The 17,019-nt window shown below is 42.3% G+C and overlaps 1 protein-coding gene across 2 annotated transcripts in view; it reads right to left on the reverse strand.

The window, feature by feature from the left end:
- Positions 1 to 17,019, reverse strand: part of BICRAL (BICRA like chromatin remodeling complex associated protein) — a 90,873-nt gene that overhangs the window by 6,389 nt on the left and 67,465 nt on the right. For both annotated transcript variants that reach the window (XM_058554360.1, XM_058554361.1), the window contains exons 7-11: positions 6,730 to 6,835; positions 5,809 to 5,909; positions 4,160 to 4,221; positions 3,183 to 3,328; positions 1,561 to 1,655 (exon numbers count right to left, since the gene is read on the reverse strand). In XM_058554360.1, coding sequence (XP_058410343.1) covers positions 1,561 to 1,655; positions 3,183 to 3,328; positions 4,160 to 4,221; positions 5,809 to 5,909; positions 6,730 to 6,835 — 510 coding nt within the window. The remainder of the gene's footprint in view (positions 1 to 1,560; positions 1,656 to 3,182; positions 3,329 to 4,159; positions 4,222 to 5,808; positions 5,910 to 6,729; positions 6,836 to 17,019) is intronic.

Raw genomic sequence — 17,019 nt, forward strand, 5'->3', positions numbered from 1 at the left:
GTGACGCACCGCTCATCAAGCTGTGCTGTGGCGGCATCCCATATAAAGTAGAGGAAGATGGGCACGGATGTTAGCTCAGAGCCAATCTTCCACACACACACACACACACACACACACACACAAACTAAAGGAGATGTGAAAAGTACGCCTTCTTTCTTCGTCTCCCCTGCGCACCACGTCCCCCTCCCACCCAGGGCCTCTCCCTGGAGACACCCTCATGCCTAGCAGTTGAATACACTCTGCCAGAGATGTTCTATGTACACACACAAATTTACATTTTTCTTCCTTTGTTTATTTTTGCTCATAAATCATAGCAACTATATACACTGTTCTGTACCTTTCTTCTTTCCCCCTCTGCTTAATAATATGTGGGAAATCTTTTCATTAAGATGAACTTTTACTTCATATTCTGCTATGTTATAATTGTGTTTTTTATTAAGACTTTCCTTAAAATTATTTTTAGCTGTACAGAATCGAATCAAATTCTATTTCTGGGTCTTATTAAACATGAAAATTTATGGCAGATGTAAGTTGACCAAATAAGTGGTCCTTTCCTCACAAATGATAGAGTTAGTCTTTTTGATATCTCAGGGTTTTGTTTTAGAAATGGTTGTCAATATAAGAACAACTATTTCAGACTTTAGAGGTATAATTTTAAATAAATATATATAAGTAAACATATATATTTAAGCAAACACACACACTTACATATTTACACTATATTGTATATGTGTATAATATAGTTCAACTAATCTCCCGAGGTACATTTTCAAAGTTGATCTCAAATTGAAAACTTGTAAGAGACCAATTTATAGATGAAAGCCTATATGATTTTAGAACTGCTTCTAAAGTGTCAGAATAGGTTTGGTCTTTCCATCATTTCCTGAGATACCTTACTCCTTTATCTAATTAACTGGTGCTTTAAAACTAATTTTAGTTTCTATTTGGGGGGATGAAAATGTCCTGGAGTTCGTGGTGATGGTCACATAACCTTGTGAATATAATAAAAACCATCAAGATGTACATTTTAAAATTAAGTGTGAATTTTATATGTTAACGGTCTCTCATTTAAAAACAAGACAAAACTAATTTTAACATTTGTCATCACCTAGTCTTTTCAGACACTGCTCTGAACAACCCGTCACTGGAAGTGCCGCCAGTCAGCCCCCATCTCTGGGTGGGGAGAGGCAGGAGACAGCAACAGAGTGTGGATGGGGGTCAGACGGTCCTCGTCTGTATCCTAGCTCTGCTAATTACTCTGCAAACTTACCAGCTGTATGATGGTGGGCCAATTACTTAACCAAAGCCCGAGTTTCCTTATTTGGAACCAGGACAACAGTAGCACTGAGCAAGTGTGGTCGACCACGTAAAGCGCAGCAAATGTGAACTGCTACTGTTATTAGCAGTAACGGTCAAATGTAAGTTTTTCTACAATTTTAAATATTTGTGACTTTTAAACTATGTTGGGAAAATGTAATTCCTTGAAGTTTTTCTCTCCAAATCGGTAGCTGTGACCTGTGGAGTTTTAAAAAACAAATATGCTCGGTAGCAGAATTTTACCATGGCATCTTCCAGGAGCAGGCATCTGTACTTGTTAAGCATAGCTTGGGTCCTTTTCAGGAGCTGAGTGGCAACTGTTTCAAATTCACTGTCGACTTTAAAAAGAGAGAGAAAGAGAAAATAGTAAGAGAGTGTAAATCACCCACTAGGTCTTTTATTTCTTAGGACTGAAATGCATTCCTCTTCCATTATTCAAACATGTCTTGTCTGTGGCTATTTCCTCTTCTCAGATTAGCTCTTCCTTGGTTAAACATCATGCTTCTGCACTGCTTTCCCTCACCGTCCACCGGCATGTGATCATGGAAACTCACTTCAATACTAGCTTATTTTAACTTTAATTAGGAAACCAAAAATATAATATCTTCAACATCACTGATAAAAGAAAACCACATAACACAGACCAGCAACAAATATCAATGAACAGAGAATGATCTGCTAGTTTAGATGATCTAAGCCTCCATTTCCCTCCAACAGTATGAAAAACTAAAACAGCTGAAACAATGAAGTCCTCCTGTCTGGGCTGGGCAGACCAGTTTTATAATTTTATTTATTTATTTATTTATTTTTCCCCCAAAGCCCCAGTAGATAGTTGTATGTCATAGTTGCACATCCTTCTAGTTGCTGTATGTGGGACACTGCCTCAGCATGGCCAGAGAAGCGGTGCGTTGGTGCGCGCCCAGGATCTGAACCCCGACCGCCAGCAGCGGAGCTCACACACTTCACCGCTGAGCCACGGGGCCGGCCCCCAGACCAGTTTTATGTAAAGACACAACTAGTTCATGAGATCCTGCAGGTCACAGTGCTGTGGCTCTAACCTGTGTTTGTCAGTCTCCAAAGGTCTCACATTTCCTGCTTCACTCTCCTCAGTCTTCACATCCCTGTTTATGTTGGATTTGGACCCTACTCCTTGGACCTCCCAGGGAAGCTCACAGCGGACTGACCGAGACCACTGCTCTCAGATCAGAGACCCCAGCCAGGGGGAGCAAGATTGGGGGCAGCTGAGGGAGGGATTAAAGCAGTGGAAGGGAACAGAGTCAAGGCCCGGGAATGGTGGTGGGAAGGAGAGTAGAACTAAGTGGCACAGTGGGGAGAGACAGCAGGCCCAGGCATCAGAATGGGCTGAGTTCCAGGTTGGGATAAGGGGTCCTTACCCTTAAACTTTTTTGCCAGTTTCCTGACATACAGCAATGCCCTGGACCCACTTTGGAACCTCAAAGAATGCTTTTGGGGGCTGAAGTATCTATCTAACTCATAAAACGGGTAATAACAGCTAAGGGTATGCATTCTGCCTAAATGCAAAGACTATGCCTAAATCTCTGTACAAGTACCTAGCCCAGAGCCATCCCATCTGCAGTCTAAACAATGCTTTGGATTCACTGCCCTCAAATTTGTCCATAAAATACTCTGACATTCGGGTATCCCTTCACAGAATGTTGAGAAGAATAAGTCACAACCCTAAACATAAACTTGGAAATTGAGTAAATTGGGAACAAGGTAGGTCTGGGATGAAAAACGATAACCTAGCTACCATCTGGGGGCTACGTGGCTCTCACTCTTCCGTGGGGCATCCCAAGGAGGGCTTCTTGTGTCACAGTGGTACTCTGGGGTTACGGCCTGTTTACCTTTCTTCAAGTCTTCCTCTGTGGGCATGGAGCCCTGGCACACGTGGTAGGAGAGCAGCCTCTGAACCGCATCACTTAGTGACCGGAATTGACTTTTATCAGGCGTCACAGCATGGGCTTGGTCCCTCTGTAACTGCTGGAGAATGCTTTAAAAGAGAAGTTGCCAATGGCAATGTAGAGTCATGTTAAGAAATCTAATCATGATGGTTATTTGCATGCAAAGACAATAAGACATACACAGGAGTGTTGTTATTTATAATACAGCAGTTCTATTTTTTCTTGTTTTATACTTTGTATACCATGGTGGGTTTTGGGTTTGGTCTAACTGTCTCTAAAGGGGACACAAACTATGACCCTGGTCTCAAAAGCATGGTGTTCCCACCAACCATTCACCTACAGGTGCTCACACAGACCTTGGCAATACATGACCACTGGCCAACTAAGCTTATGGTAACATTTCTGTTCTAAACATAAGAGTAAGTCTATCAAACTATGCTTCTCCTTAGAGACCCTCAGGCCAATCAAAGGGTATGTGGTTGCTAAAAAGACAAAGAACTACAGTCATGTGTTGCTTAATGACAGGGATACATTCTGAGAAATGCGTCATTAGGCGATTTCATCATTGTGAGAACATCACAGAGTGTACTTACACAAACCTAGATGGTGTAGCCTACTATACACCTAGGCTATACGGTACTAATCTTACAGGACCACTGTCGTATATGTGGTCCGTTGTTAACTGAAACGTCATTATGTGGCACATGACTGTATCCTCCTTAGGGACAAAAGAGCAAACAGTAGGCTCAAACTACATTTGATATATTTATAGGTCATGATGGAAACAAACTATTGGGGAAGATTTTCAAAGTACGTTTTTCAAAATATAAATTATTATAACCTGACTTCTGTTGTATATTTATTGAAGGTAAGGAACCTAGAGAAATGTTCAAAATCAGTCATTTCCACAGGTAACTCACAAAGCTCCTTTAGTTAGCTGTTTTGCAGCGGGCCTCTTTTGTCCTCCCGAATGACTATCCACCTAAAGACAAAACACACCTCTTATTATTCCCTTTTGTAGAAAAATTAAGCAGAATACAGTTACACGTAAAGGTCACTATGTTTCAAATATTTTCAACTCCCTATCAAGAGTATATTCTAAGACCATAGAATTTGTCCTACTAAAAAATGAAAGCAAGTCCATAGACCAGTGTAGCACAGTCGCACTGTGTCAAGATTACAGAAAGTACTATCAGTTCCTTGGAAGGACTCAGCTCGTACCTGAATCCCCCACTCCCTCTATGAATGCAGCATGATATTTTTGAAGAAATATATTTGTGGGTACCAACTCCACGAACACCTGAAAATTCAGTAGATATTACTTAACTCATCTTCTCAGTGGTAAATAAGGGAGCAAACACTTTTGAGCTCCTGTTCCACACAGTCCAAGTGTGTGATCCAGTAGGGCATTTCCCATATCGTGTTGAGGAAACAAATACCCCTTACATCAGACCCAGAGAACTGAACCAGATCCTTCCCTGAGCATTCCAGGCAGGCCCAGACTATAAGAAGTTTCATTAAACTATTAATTGGTAAGTCTGATGGAGAAAAAACTAAGGGCTTAGTAAGCTGAAAACAAAAAATGTTTTTCCTTCCTTTTTACACCAGTGGTTGGGTCAAAAGACCACAGGGACTGACTGCTTCACACACTCTTGGTTGTTACTGCAGAAAAAAAGTCTCTCAGTGTAACTAAGAGAAATAGGTCCACTTTTGATATGATAATGAGGGATATCATTCAACAGTAAACTATATTTTTTGAGTGCCTACTATGTGTTGGCTGCTGGTATATTATTACTTCATGAGGAAATGACAGCGTTGTAATGTGAGAAATAGAATAGACACTTTCATCCTATAAACATTAACATAACGAGGCCCTGCCTGTGGTGAGGGTCTTCTGGGAGCACACTTTTTTTTTTTTTGTGAGGAAGATCAGCCCTGAGCTGACATCTGTTGCCAATCCTCCTGTTTTTTTTGTGAGGAGATCAGCCCCGTGCTAACATCTGCCAATCCTCCTCTTTTTATTTTTTTCCTGAGGAAGACTGGCCCTGGGCTAACATCCATGCCCGTCTTCCTCCACTTTATATGGGACGCCGCCACAGCATGGCTTGCCAAGCAGTGCGTCAGTGCGCGGCCAGGATCCAAACAGGTGAACCCGGGCTGGCGCAACGGAGCAAGCGCACTTAACCGCTTGCGCCACTGGGCCGGCCCCCCACTCCTCCTCTTTTTGCGGAGGAAGATTGGCCCTGGGCTAACACCCGTGCCCATCTTCCTCTTTTTTATGTGGGACGCCTGCCACAGCATGGTTTGACGAGTGGTGCGTAGCTCCGTGCCCAGGATCCGAACCTGTGAACCCCAGGCTGCTGAGGCAGAGCGCGTGCACTTAACCACTACGCCATCGGGCTGGCCCATGGGAGCACGATTTTGTGCTTCACTTTTGAGGGCATGCAGGGTGACTGGGCTGACTGTGCAGGCGACGCTAGGCAGCAACTACCCAGCAGAAGATGACACGACTATATTTTCTTTCAATTATGCTAAACCTTAAGAAGAAGCTATGCAAATTATCTTCTACCTGCACGGTTGGCTGGCCAGGAGATGATCCAACGACTTTTTCCTGCTGTGGTTGTGAGGTTCCTAATGACACCGGTATGACTTTGCTTCCAGAATCCTGCCCTATTAGAATTAACACATAAGACCATGTTCAACAGAAACAGTGAATCAGGCCCATCATATAACCCTAGAGTCTAATGTATACAGATGACTGAACATTCTGAAAGATTTCTCTGTCATGGACTCTTGCTGTGAGGAAGGAGAGCAGGAAGTACATTTATCTAGAGGCAGAGCTAAGGATTATCAAAGCCTATTGAGGTAATAAACAGAAATAAATATATAAATACATAAATAAATGGTAATAAATAAAAGCCGTCAATGCTACAGTTTCAAATTATCTAAGGTCTGAGGAATAGGCCTCAAACCAGTAATCTGTCAGTATTACCGAACCCCAAGCTACTCGCAACTTAAGGAAAGGGAGCCCCAAATAAGAGTGTTCACATTTTTGTCTTTTCCAGTACTTATTGAGCAGCACAGGTGTTCAAAGTTTTAGAAGAAATGGCAGAATAACCCACAATATTTTTAGTCTCAGGAAGGACTCTAAACATACATCTATAAAGCAACATGAGGATAGTTACAAAGTCATCTGTGCCATATACTAGATTTTGTTGTTTCTAAGCAGCACATTTTTTCCACATAATTTAATGTGTCATCACTTAATTAGAAGTGCTTTTTTCTTTCTTAGTAGTATATAAAATAATGGTACAGATGCAACATGGTACATTACTTGGGTGGAAAGGATACAGAAAGAAGGAATGATCAGAGTGGAGGTGAGACTGAGTCAGAAAGATTGCATGCAGAATGAGGGAGGTGGGAAGAGTGTCCTCTGGGTGTTGGGAGGACAGAGATGACCTGAGGGGAGCTTACTACAAAGCCTCCTGACCTGGCAGTGCAGTGCTCAAGAGCCCAGGGATCTGTGCTTGCCTCAGGCCATCTGCAGTCTTGGAAGCAGAAATGGGGGAAGTCTGATTCAAACTTTTTTTCTGAGCCTGTGAAAAATATTACCAAGATGGAAAAATTAATTTCATGACAAACAGCTTTAATAGATTACTTAAAATGCCAACCAAGCCTGTGAATGCCTATCTGGCCTTCAAGTTAGATTACAAAACAAAAGTTTTAAAACATTATTCTCCTATCACGTTGGGAGAACTGCAGAGAGTACCCTTTAACATCCATAGGCATGCCGAATTTTCTTGATGCCATTCAGTAGGGATGCTGAGTTGACACCAGACTGCTTTCTTGCTCTTGGAACTGCCGTGGTCACGGTGCTCAGATGCAAAGCCGAGCCAGGAACTCAGTTTCCATCCCTGGTAATCTTACATCACGCCCGAAAGGCTTATGACCCTGACCATCAGTTCCAGTGCGGGGTCTGCATGGACTCTGAGCACCGGTCAGGGCCCAAGCGCCAATCCCAAATCTATTGTCAACCCTCACTGTTTGCTGTGTAGATGATGTAAACTACATGTCACCCCTGCCGTCTGGTTTGTCTCTAGTTCACATCATATCAACATCAGTTGGCATGTCATTGGGAGATATAAATTCAACTGAATATTAGTTGAATATTTAGCTGAGCAAAATATTATTAGAAAAATTAATCTGTTTAAATGTTGTGTGCTTCTTTTCTATAAATGAGGAACTGGATGAACTGGATGATGTTTAAGGATTAACAAGTTCCTTTTAGCTCTAAAAAAGATAATCTGTTATCTCTATCATACATTTAAAGTAAGATGATACAAGGCTATTAAATTACTCTCAATTTTTAATCCTGTCATTACTACTTCATAGTTCAGTAAGTTTTCAGAGTTTTTTCTTCAGTTACATATCTTGTATACCATCAGTGGATTTTTTTTTTTTTTTTTGCTGAGGAAGATTAGCACTGAGCTAACATCTGTTGCCAATCTTCCTCTTTTTTTGCTTGAGTAAGATTGGCCCTGAGCTAACATCTGTGCCAATGTTCCTCCACTTTATATGTGGGTTGCTGCCACAGCATTGCTGACTAGTGGTATAGGTCCATGTCTGGGATCTGAACCTGTGAACCCTGGCCGCTAAAGCGGAGTGCACCAAACTTAACCACTACGCCACGGGGCTGGCCCCTCCATCAGTGGATTTAGAGTTTAGTCTAACCATCCCCATGGAGGACTTAAACTATGAACTTGGCCTAAGTAAAATGTTCCCACCAACCATTCGTGTGGGGTGCTCACACAGACCTTGACAATGCCTGACCATTGGCCAACTAAGCTCATGTTAACACTTCTGCTCTAAACAATGAATTATCTATTCAGTACCCCTTTCTCATAAAAAAATGGAGAGGGATTTGACATCATCCAAGAAAGACTGGAGGAGGTTATTACAAAGTTGGAAGTGGTCACCTTGCTCATCCTTCCATTAGCAGGGAGGGTCAGACATGCTCCACTGTAGACAGACAGGCAATAAATTCTTAGTAAGAAAACCATGAGGGGAAAATCTTCTAGTTTTCATAGCATTTCCTCTAGAACACAACTCCACACTCTCCTACTATAGGGAAGCTCTTCACACGGAGGACACAGTGAGTACAGGCCTTCCTCACAAATATTTCCAGGGGATGAACACTAAGGGCCACTTTCAATAAAAAACAAAACAGATAACGTTGGAAAAAATGTGGTTTAACAGGGCAAAGCTATATACTAGATAGGACTGGAATAACAAGATCAACAGATGAAGAGATGAATCCAAATTAATAGGTTCAAATGACCAAAGTCCTTAGGGCAGCGCTGCCAAGACACACATTTTTGGAATTTCAATATGCCTAGTTCACATGAAACAGAAGAATATCATCCTTATTGCTTTAGAGCACACAATTTTTTTAATATAAAAATGGCATTACCCAGGCTAATCTGCCACCTTCTTTATCAGAAATGACCTGGAATGACTCCTAACTATCAAACAGACAAATAAAACAAATCCATGCATACATAAGTAGTAAAACTGTAAAGAAAAACAAGGAAGAGATCACCATAAAAGTCAGGAGAGGGGCTGAGGTTGGGAAGGCACAGGGAGGGGCTGGTTTCTGGGAGTAATGCAATATTCTATTTCTTGAGTGGTTACATGGATGGGTATTTGCTTTATAACTGTTACCTGCACATTTATGTTTTATGCATTTTCCTAAATGTGCTCTATTTCCCAGTACAGAAGAGTAAAAGGAAAAAAATACAATAATCTAACGCCAAAGCTTAAAAATTTGCCGTCATTTGGTGGTATGAAGTACTGTCACATCTGAAAACAAGGTCACTATCTGAGGGGGCCACCTCTCGTTTGAGCACGTTTTCTGATAGTTGCAACCCAAAGTGCCTTGAATAAGACCTTCGGTGTCAATGGTACCCCCAGTACTGTGGTAATCACAGAGAAGGCAGCTGAAGGATACCAACCCAGTCTTTACCCTCTCAAAATTTACCATCCAGAAAACACCCAGGCCCACGCAAACACAATCCATCAGTGCACTATAACTATGGTGTCCAGCCTCAACTGGGCCCTCAGGCCTGTCCAGCGATCCTTGCTTTCCCCAGCCAGCTCCTCTGTGCATTTCCCACTGAACGCTGTTTCATTCTCCTCAAACCTGTAAGCCAGGTGAGAACTCATTCAACGTTCTACCACCAAAGCTACAACCTTACTTGCATCCCCATTCATCTTTCCCCCCTCCTCTTGTTACAATGGAAGAGGCATCCCTCCTTTCTTCTACAAAGAATCCCACCAATGCTCTGGAATTCATGTCCTTCTTCCCGTCAACTTTGAAAAAAGCTCAAGCCTTTCTCATATCTTAAAAAAATAATTCCCTTGACCCCACATGCCCTGTAGCTAATGCCATGTCAGTTACCCTCATTGTTCTGACCGTTGTCTGCACTCATTACCACACCTTTCACTCTCTCCTTAGTCTACTGCAACCTGGCTTCTGCACCCATCATTCCATGGAAACAAGTCTCACCAAGGTCAACGACTGCCTCCTTGTTGCTAAATTTGTCAGAAACATTCCAATCCTCACCTCCACTGACTTCTCAGTGACTTCACTCTGTGGACCTCTGCTCTCCTGCCTGCAACACTCTTTTCTTAACTTCCAAAATGCTGAACCCTATTGGTTTTACTCCTCCTCTCTGGAACCTTCTGAGTCTCACTCGTGGACTCCTCTTTCTGTGTCCATCCCCTAAATCTTGAGGTACTTTGGGGTTCTCCTCTGGCTGCTTTTTCTTCTCTATTTAAACACTCTCTCTGATCCATTTCATGCACTTCCACCACCTCAATTACAATTTATATGCTGATAAATCCCATTTCAGCCCCTATTTCAGTCCTATGCTTTGTTATATATAACTGTTTATCATACAACTTGGTTGTCCTACAGGTACCTCAAACTTGACAACATATTCTAAACTAAATTCATAATTTCCCTTCAAACCACAATTTCTTCCTATGTTCTATCTCAGTGAACCTGGTGTCACTGTTAGGAACCTATATGTCATCCTAATTCCTCCACTATAGCCAATCAATGGAAAGTTCTATTTAACCTCATTGTCTCAAATCCACTCAATTCTTACCAGCTCTCCCGCCACTAGGCTGGTGTAGGTCTTCACTAGTTCATGCTTAGATTATGACACTGGTTCCCTAACATGGCGTGCCAGGTCTTGTATGATCTGGTCCTTGCTCATCTTTCCCACCTAAACCTTCTGCACCTCACTGACCTTGTCTTCCTTCCCCGGCAGGACCATGGTCTCTTCTCCCTCCAGGCTTTGCATTTGCTGTTTCCACTGCCCAAACAGTCTTCACTCAGGCCCCTTCTGCCTGGATAACTCTTCCTTCTCCCTTAGTAGGTCTCAGTCAGAAACCACTATCTCGGGGCCGGCCCCGTGGCTTAGCGGTTAAGTGCGCGCTCCGCTGCTGGCAGCCGGGGTTTGGATCCCAGGCGCACACCAACGCACTGCTTCTCTGGCCATGCTGAGGCCGCGTCCCACATACAGCCACTAGAAGGATGTGCAACTATGACGTACAACTATCCACTGGGGCTTTGGGGAAAAAAAAGGAGGAGGATTGGCAACAGGTGTTAGCTCAGAGCCGGTCTTCCTCAGCAAAAAGAGGAGGATTAGCATGGATGTTAGCTCAGGGCTAATCTTCCTCACAAAAAAAAAAAAAAAGAAAGAAAGAAACCACTACCTCAAGGAAACCTTCCCCAATCATCCCATCTGGGTTAGGGGCTCCTTTTCCGAGCCTGGCGCTCTGGACTACTTCTACCAAGCACTTAAAATACTGCGTGCGTTGTGGCTGTTGGCTCCAGCCCTGGAACAGATTGTTGTGTCCCTGGGACTTGGCCCAGGACTGGCTGTTGTAGGTACTGAAATACTGTTGAATGAATGAATCAATGAAGGAAACATTTAGCACAGTAAGTGATTACGCACCTAGTGGGCAGTACAATAAAAGTGCAGGCAAGAGATCAGCAGAGCCTGAATAAGGCTTCATTCATCTAGGGGCTCTGGTGGGGCCCTGAAGGAGAAGCATTTAGACCTGATAGGAAAGGACGTCAGTAAAGGCCTGAGGCTCACAGTGAATCTGGCCTATTGGGGAACAATGGGGGGTCAGCCTGGATGACCTGGAGGGTTTCTAACTGGAGAACCTTAACTGCCAGGCCAGGGGTTTGGACTTTCTCCTGTGGCAATGGGAAGCTCCCAGGTGATTCAGTTCAGGTCACCAAGCAAATGTTTTAGGAAGATTAATATGGGAAATCTGCCTTAAAGAAGAGGCCAAAGGCAGATTAATCACCCAAATAATTGTTCCAGTTGTCTAATTATGATACGTTAGGGTTAGAATGGGCTCTGGAAGTCATCTAGCCCAGTGGTTCTCTATCCTAGTTGCACTTTAGAATCACTTGGGGAGGGGCGGCCCCGTGGCTTAGCGGTTAAGTGCGCGCACTCCGCTGCTGGCGGCCCGGGTTCGGATCCCAGGCGTGCACTGATGCACCGCTTCTCCAGCCATGCTGAGGCCGTGTCCCCCATACAGCAACTAGAAGGAGGTGCAGCTATGACATACAACAATCTACTGGGGCTTTGGGGGGAAAATAAGCAAATAAAATCTTTAAAAAAAAAAAAAAAAGAATCACTTGGGGAGCTTTTGAAAAATGCTGATGCTTAGAGTCCTTTCTCCAGACCACTTAAATCAGAATTTATGGAGGTGAGGCCCAGGCATCTATATTTTTAAAAAGCACCCCAGATGATTCTATGGCACAGCTAGGGTCCCACATTCTAGAGAAGAGACAAGCAGGGCTCAGAGACTTTAAGATATAAACTCAGATCACAGAACCAGGTACCGGCACAGCAGGACCTACAAGTGAGCTCTGCTTCCTAATCCAACTTTTGTTTTTCCCATTATAGTGCAGTCTCTCTTAAAGTCTAGCTCAGGGTATGCATATAGAAAAGGAGAGAAATGGGAAGCAGTATGGTATAGAGAGCTAGCAAGTAAAGTCTGCCTTTAGGAGCAATTTGCCAATGCTTTCAACCTCCATCTCCTTGACTGTGAAATGGGAACAATAATGCTACTTGTAGCCCTAAGGTAAGAATTAGAAATAATATGTATAGCCTCGGCACTGTACCTGTTGTTTATAATATGATCATTATTGGAAAGAATGGATATGAGACGTTCAAAGAAGAATTTGTAGGGGGCTGGCGGCATGGCCCAGTGGTTAAGTTTGGCGCACTCCGCTTTGGCAGCCCAGGTTTGATTCCCGGGCACGGACCTACACCACTTGTCAGCAGCCATGCTGTGGCAGTGACCAACATACAAAATAGAGGAAGAGTGGCACAGAAGTTAGCTCAGGGCGAATCTTCCTTAGCAAAAAAAAAAAAAAGAAGAAGAAGAAGAAGAATTTGTAGGATTTGGTAACTTATTAAGGTTATAGAAGGAGAATAAAAAATAAGAACACCTAGATTTTGAAGTCTGGGTGTCTGAAAATACAGTGGTTCCACACTAAGGTAGGCAGGCTGAGCCAGAGAGGGAAGGGACTTGGGGCGGGGCAGGGTGGGGTGGAGACCTCTGCTGTGATCACTCCTGAAATCTCGCACCCAAAGCTGGTAGGTGCTGCTCTCGAGGAATTTAAAATCTACTAAATCTTTTAGTGATCTAAGGAGATTTGGACTTAAAATCATTTGTTTCCTTTTGTTTGACAGGCTAAACTCTTGTAAATCACCTCCTTTAATCACTGACTTTTGACTATTAATCCATTTATAAGAGAGTTTAAATCCTGTGAATTACTCTCTGCATTAAGGGATTTAAGTTCACAGGGCTCCTTGGAAAAATGGCTTATTCTAAGTCTGAAGAAAGACACACCAACAATATCTTGTGCCCCAAGATGCTCAAAGGAGATGGGAACATGTCAAAAGTATAGAAGTTGGCATAAACAGGCCTTCACTGACCAAATCTGGGACAATTTAAACATCAAAAAGAATAATGAGGGCCGGCCCCGGGGCTTAGTGGTTAAGTGCATGCGCTCCACTACTGGTGGCCTGGGTTCGGATCCCAGGCGCGCACTGACACACCGCTTCTCCAGCTATGTTGAGGCCACGTCCCACATACAGCCACTAGAAGGATGTACAACTATGACATACAACTATCTACTGGGGCTTTGGGGGAGAAAAAAAAAAGAAAAAACAGGAGGAGGATTGGCAATAGATGTTAGTTCAGAGCCAGTCTTCCTTAGCAAAAAGAGGAGGATTAGCATGGATGTCAGCTCAGGGCTGATCTTCCTCACAAAAAAAAAGAATAATGAAAGCAATAGATTGCAACACATTAAATACAAAAAGAACACATGATCGGGGCCGGCCCGGTGGCGCAAGCGGTTAAGTGCGCGCGCTCCGCTGCGGCGGCCCGGGGTTCGCTGGTTCGGATCCCGGGCGCGCACCGACGCACTGCTTGGTAAGCCATGCTGTGGCGGCGTCCCATATAAAGTGGAGGAAGATAGGCACAGATGTTAGCCCAGGGCCGTCTTCCTCAGCAAAAAAAAGAGGAGAATTGGCGGATGTTAGCTCAGGGCTGATCTCCTCACAAAAAAAAAAAAAAAAAAAAGAACACATGATCTTTTAGAGATATACACTAAAATATAACAGATAAACTTATATGTCTGGATTAGCTTCAAAATAATATTGGGCAGGAGGAGAGTGAGTGGGGTATGGAAGAAACAAGAATAGCCATGAGTTGGGAAGCACTGAAGCTGACTGAGCTCACTATATTAATTCTATCTGCTTTTGTCTGCATGTTTAAAATTCCCCACAATAAAAAGGTGACGAACAGATTGGTGGTTACCAGAGGGGAAGGGGGGTGGGGGAAGGGCGATAGGGATAAAGAGGGACATTCGCACAGTGATGGATGGAAACTAGACTTTTAGTGGTGAACACGATATAGTGTATACAGAAGTCAAAATATGATGTACATCTGAAATTTATATAATGTTATAAACCAATGTCACCTCAAGAAAAAAAATTTTTTCAAATGAATGCAAAAAAAAAACTATGAGTTCATAGTGTTACTCAAAGTGAGGGAGAGAAGAAGAAAAAGCTCTTCTTTACGGAAAAACCCCAGCCAATAACTGTAGATAGAATAATACAATTAGAAAACCATTTTGCAACCACCAACGTAACATTCAGGTGAGGATCATCAATGGAGTCTCAGACCACTGGGTGAGAGGCTGGGAAACAGGACAGCCACCAGCCATGTGGTCCCAAAGCACCATCCTAGAGACCATTCCTTCTCTACAAAGGGAACGGGGTACCTCTGAGTACCTTGAAGAGAAAGCTGGTGGAAGCCTCCGTAACCAAGAGATCATACTCAGAAGCACCAATAATGGGACAAACCGACATTATACGCCTTGCCAAAACCATTTGGCCTGACTCTAATCATGAGGAAACAATCAGACAACTCCACACAGAGGGCCATTCTACAAGACAACTGATCTGGGCTGCTGTAGACTAAAGAGACGTGACAATAAATGATATCAGTGCTCTGACAGGTTTCTAGAGTGAAGCATTGTCATAAAGGACACTATTGGGTCAACTGGAAGAAACTTGGTATAATAATTTCATTACATTAATAATAAATTTCTTGGGTGTGATAGTGAGATTGTAGTTGTGTTGAAGAAGCTCCTTGTTCTTAGGAGATACCTGCTGAAATCTTTAGGGGTAATGAGTCATTATGTTTGCAACTTATTTTCAGAGAAAAAAGAGGGTGTGCACGCGCGCGCGCATCCATATAGAGAGAGAGACAGAGAGAGACACGCAGGTACACAGAGATAAAGCAAATGTTGCAAAACAAACAACTGGTGAATGTAAGTGAATGCATTCATTGTACTCTTCCAACTTTTCTGTGAGTTTGCAAGTTTTCACAAAACAAAAGGTGGGGTGGGGACTTCAGTTCACTTGACAAGAAGCTGGTTACACTGGTTGCCGGCAGGCACCTGGGGGGCTGGGGGACGGGAGGAGGGAAATTTTTCACTGTAGTATACACCTTTCTGTGCCTTTTGAATTTTGAACCAAATAAATATATTATCTATACCAAAAATAAAGTTTATATTTAAAAACTTACTCCTCTCTAATATTAACCCTTTATAGTACCAAAACTTGCTGAATTAAATTTTGCCAAATAGACAAATGCTGAAGGCCCCGATAATGATATTTTTGTTCATTGCAACATTCTATAAAGTAATTTATACAGACATTTTACACAGAAATTATAAAGTGAAAGAATCGCTATAAGTGTTTCCGGATGTCCTGGGGCTTTAACACTACTTTCCAACCCATGCTGCATCCACAGCTGTGTCCTCCTTACTCCAATACACCGGACGCTTTAATTGTTCTGGAAAAGCTACAGCAGGAACACACTTGATAATGCAACCGACCTAGTTCTCAATACTCTTTGGCATTAAAAGTCACAAAAAATTACTTTGGAGCTGCCAGTGTAGCCTTCTTGTTACCTTTGGATAATTGAAACTTTTGGGAGTCAGAAAGAGAGACTTTTTTCCCCATTGAAGTATTATTTATTATATAGTAAAAAAAAAAGAAAAAAGAAATGACCATACTGTGCAGATTATATATAATGAATTATAACAAACATAAAGCATATCAATACATACTGATATAAAATGATCCTCAAGTTATATGATTAAGTAAAAACGTCTCTGGAGTGTTGTGGAGATAAATACACGTACGCGATACTTGTGCTTTATATGTAGAGGAACCTCTGGGGGAGTAGAAAGAACCTAGAAATAGTGGTGGCTTCTGGGAGGGAAACCTGGGGACTGGCAGGAAGATTTATTTTTCACTCTGAACTATTTTGGAACTGTTTTAAATTTTTACCAATTGCACGTTTTACTTATTTTATTTTATTTATTTATTTTTTGAGGAAGACTAGCCCTGAGCTAACATCTGTTGCCAATCCTCCTCTTTTTTGCTGAGGAAGACTGGCCCTGGGCTAACATCCATGCCCATCTTCCTCTACTTTATATGGGATGCCGCCACAGCATGGCTCCATAAGTGGTGTGTATGTCGGCGCCTGGGATCCGAACCTGCAAACCCCAGGCCACCAAAGTGGAGTGCTTGAACTTAACGGCTATGCCACCGGGCCAGCCCCTTTACTTATTTTTTAAAAATATATAAATATGTTTTGATAAATGCTGTCTAGGTATCATCTCCTCTATGTAGTATAAGTTTTCAAAACCGGAAGAAAATGAGAATAATATGTAATTCTACCACCCAGAGAACTGCTGTTAACTTCCTTCTAATGAAGTTAGATGCACTAATAATGCACTTCCTTCTAATGAAGTTTCTGGGTGTTTTGTAAGCAAGAAGTTTTTCTGTTTTCTAATTCACCATATTGCTTCTCTTCATCATTTTTCTAAAAGTGAAAACAAATTGTTTAGTAAATATTTTACATTTAAATGTGCATTTTAAATATTTCACATTTATATGTGCACTGAAAATTCTTTTGTAAGCCTTTCCCCAAATCTTTAACTATTTTTCAAAAACATTTTAAATGGCTACATAGTACTTTATAATATCCAATCATTCTCCTACTATTGGACATTTGGGTTTTTAGAAAACTTTTTTGCAACCAAAGAATAGAAGAGTATCTAGAGTGTGCTATATTTTGAGTAAGAAAGGAGGGGGAATAAGAA

Source organism: Diceros bicornis, chromosome 14 (genome assembly GCF_020826845.1).
Source record: "Diceros bicornis minor isolate mBicDic1 chromosome 14, mDicBic1.mat.cur, whole genome shotgun sequence".
In the NCBI taxonomy this organism is placed as follows: Eukaryota; Metazoa; Chordata; class Mammalia; order Perissodactyla; family Rhinocerotidae; genus Diceros; species Diceros bicornis.